Source organism: Terrapene carolina, unplaced genomic scaffold (genome assembly GCF_002925995.2).
Source record: "Terrapene carolina triunguis isolate 2854851 unplaced genomic scaffold, T_m_triunguis-2.0 Scaffold243, whole genome shotgun sequence".
Taxonomy (NCBI): domain Eukaryota; kingdom Metazoa; phylum Chordata; order Testudines; family Emydidae; genus Terrapene; species Terrapene triunguis.
The window spans coordinates 489,049-490,080 of NW_020664594.1; the positions used below are offsets into that span (position 1 = coordinate 489,049).

Sequence of the window (1,032 nt, forward strand, 5' to 3'; positions counted from 1 at the left end):
ACAGCCAGTGACCCCTACCCCGCTCCCCACAGCGCCCCCTGCTGGGACAGGCTGGGCCCCGAGCAGCCGGGAGCCCCCCCCATGCAGTGCTCCCAGCATAGGTTGACCATACATCCCATTTTGGCCGGGACAGCCCCCCCGTGTCGGCTGTCCCGATTTTTTTGGCAGAAGTGGGCATTTGCTTTGCTGACGTGAGCAGTGGGACAAATGCCCACTTTTGTCAGAAAAGTGGGGTGTGCAGGAGGGCGAGCGGCGATGCCAGCCCCGCACAGGTGGGGGGAGGGAGGGAGGGCTCGGGGGAGCAGTGTGGGCCAGCCCTGAATGAGGAGCGGGGCTCGGGCGAGTGGCTCAGGCCAGCCCCACAGGGTGTCCTGTTTTCCCTTCGGGAAATATAGTCACCCTCTCCCAGGCTGCTCCCCACAGCGCCCCGGAAAAGCTGTCCCAGGGCTGCCTGGTCATTTCCTTTCCCCTCTGGTTCCAGCCCCCCCCGTTCGCGTTGTGAATAAGGAGGAGGCCAAGATGCCCGTGGAGGTCCTGGAAGGGGAGAGTGTCACGCTGGTTGCCCGGCTCACCCAGGAACAGGCTCCTGTCCAATGGCTGAAGAACAAGCGGGTGCTGCGTTCCGGGGCACGGCTCCTCCTGGGCACCCAGGGGCCCTCGCACAGCCTCACCATCAAGCAGACGGAGCTGGGCGACAGTGGCACCTTCAGCTGTGACACTGGGGACGACGAGGTGCACTTCACCCTGCGAGTGAGAGGTGAGCCAGGCGGTGGGGAATGTCATTGCCTGACCGGCTTCCTGCCCAGCTCTCTGCCCGACTCCCTTCCTCGCTTCCTGCCAGCGCCCGGCTCCCTGCCCGGCTCCCGCCAGCGCCCGGCCCCCTGCCCAGTTCCCTGCCCGGCTCCCTTCCTCGCTCCCTGCCAGCGCCCGGCTCCCTGCTAAGTTCCCTGCTCAGCTCCTGCCAGCGCCCGGCCCCCTGCCGAGTTCTCTGCCCGGCTCCCTTCCTCGCTCCCTGCCAGCGCCCGGCCCCCT

The 1,032-nt window shown here is 67.2% G+C and overlaps 1 protein-coding gene across 1 annotated transcript in view; it reads left to right on the forward strand.

Moving 5' to 3' along the window:
* OBSL1 (obscurin like 1) overlaps positions 1–1,032 on the forward strand; it is a 49,963-nt gene that overhangs the window by 38,331 nt on the left and 10,600 nt on the right. The window contains exon 16 of the mRNA XM_029912785.1: positions 482–757. Coding sequence (XP_029768645.1) covers positions 482–757 — 276 coding nt within the window. The remainder of the gene's footprint in view (positions 1–481; positions 758–1,032) is intronic.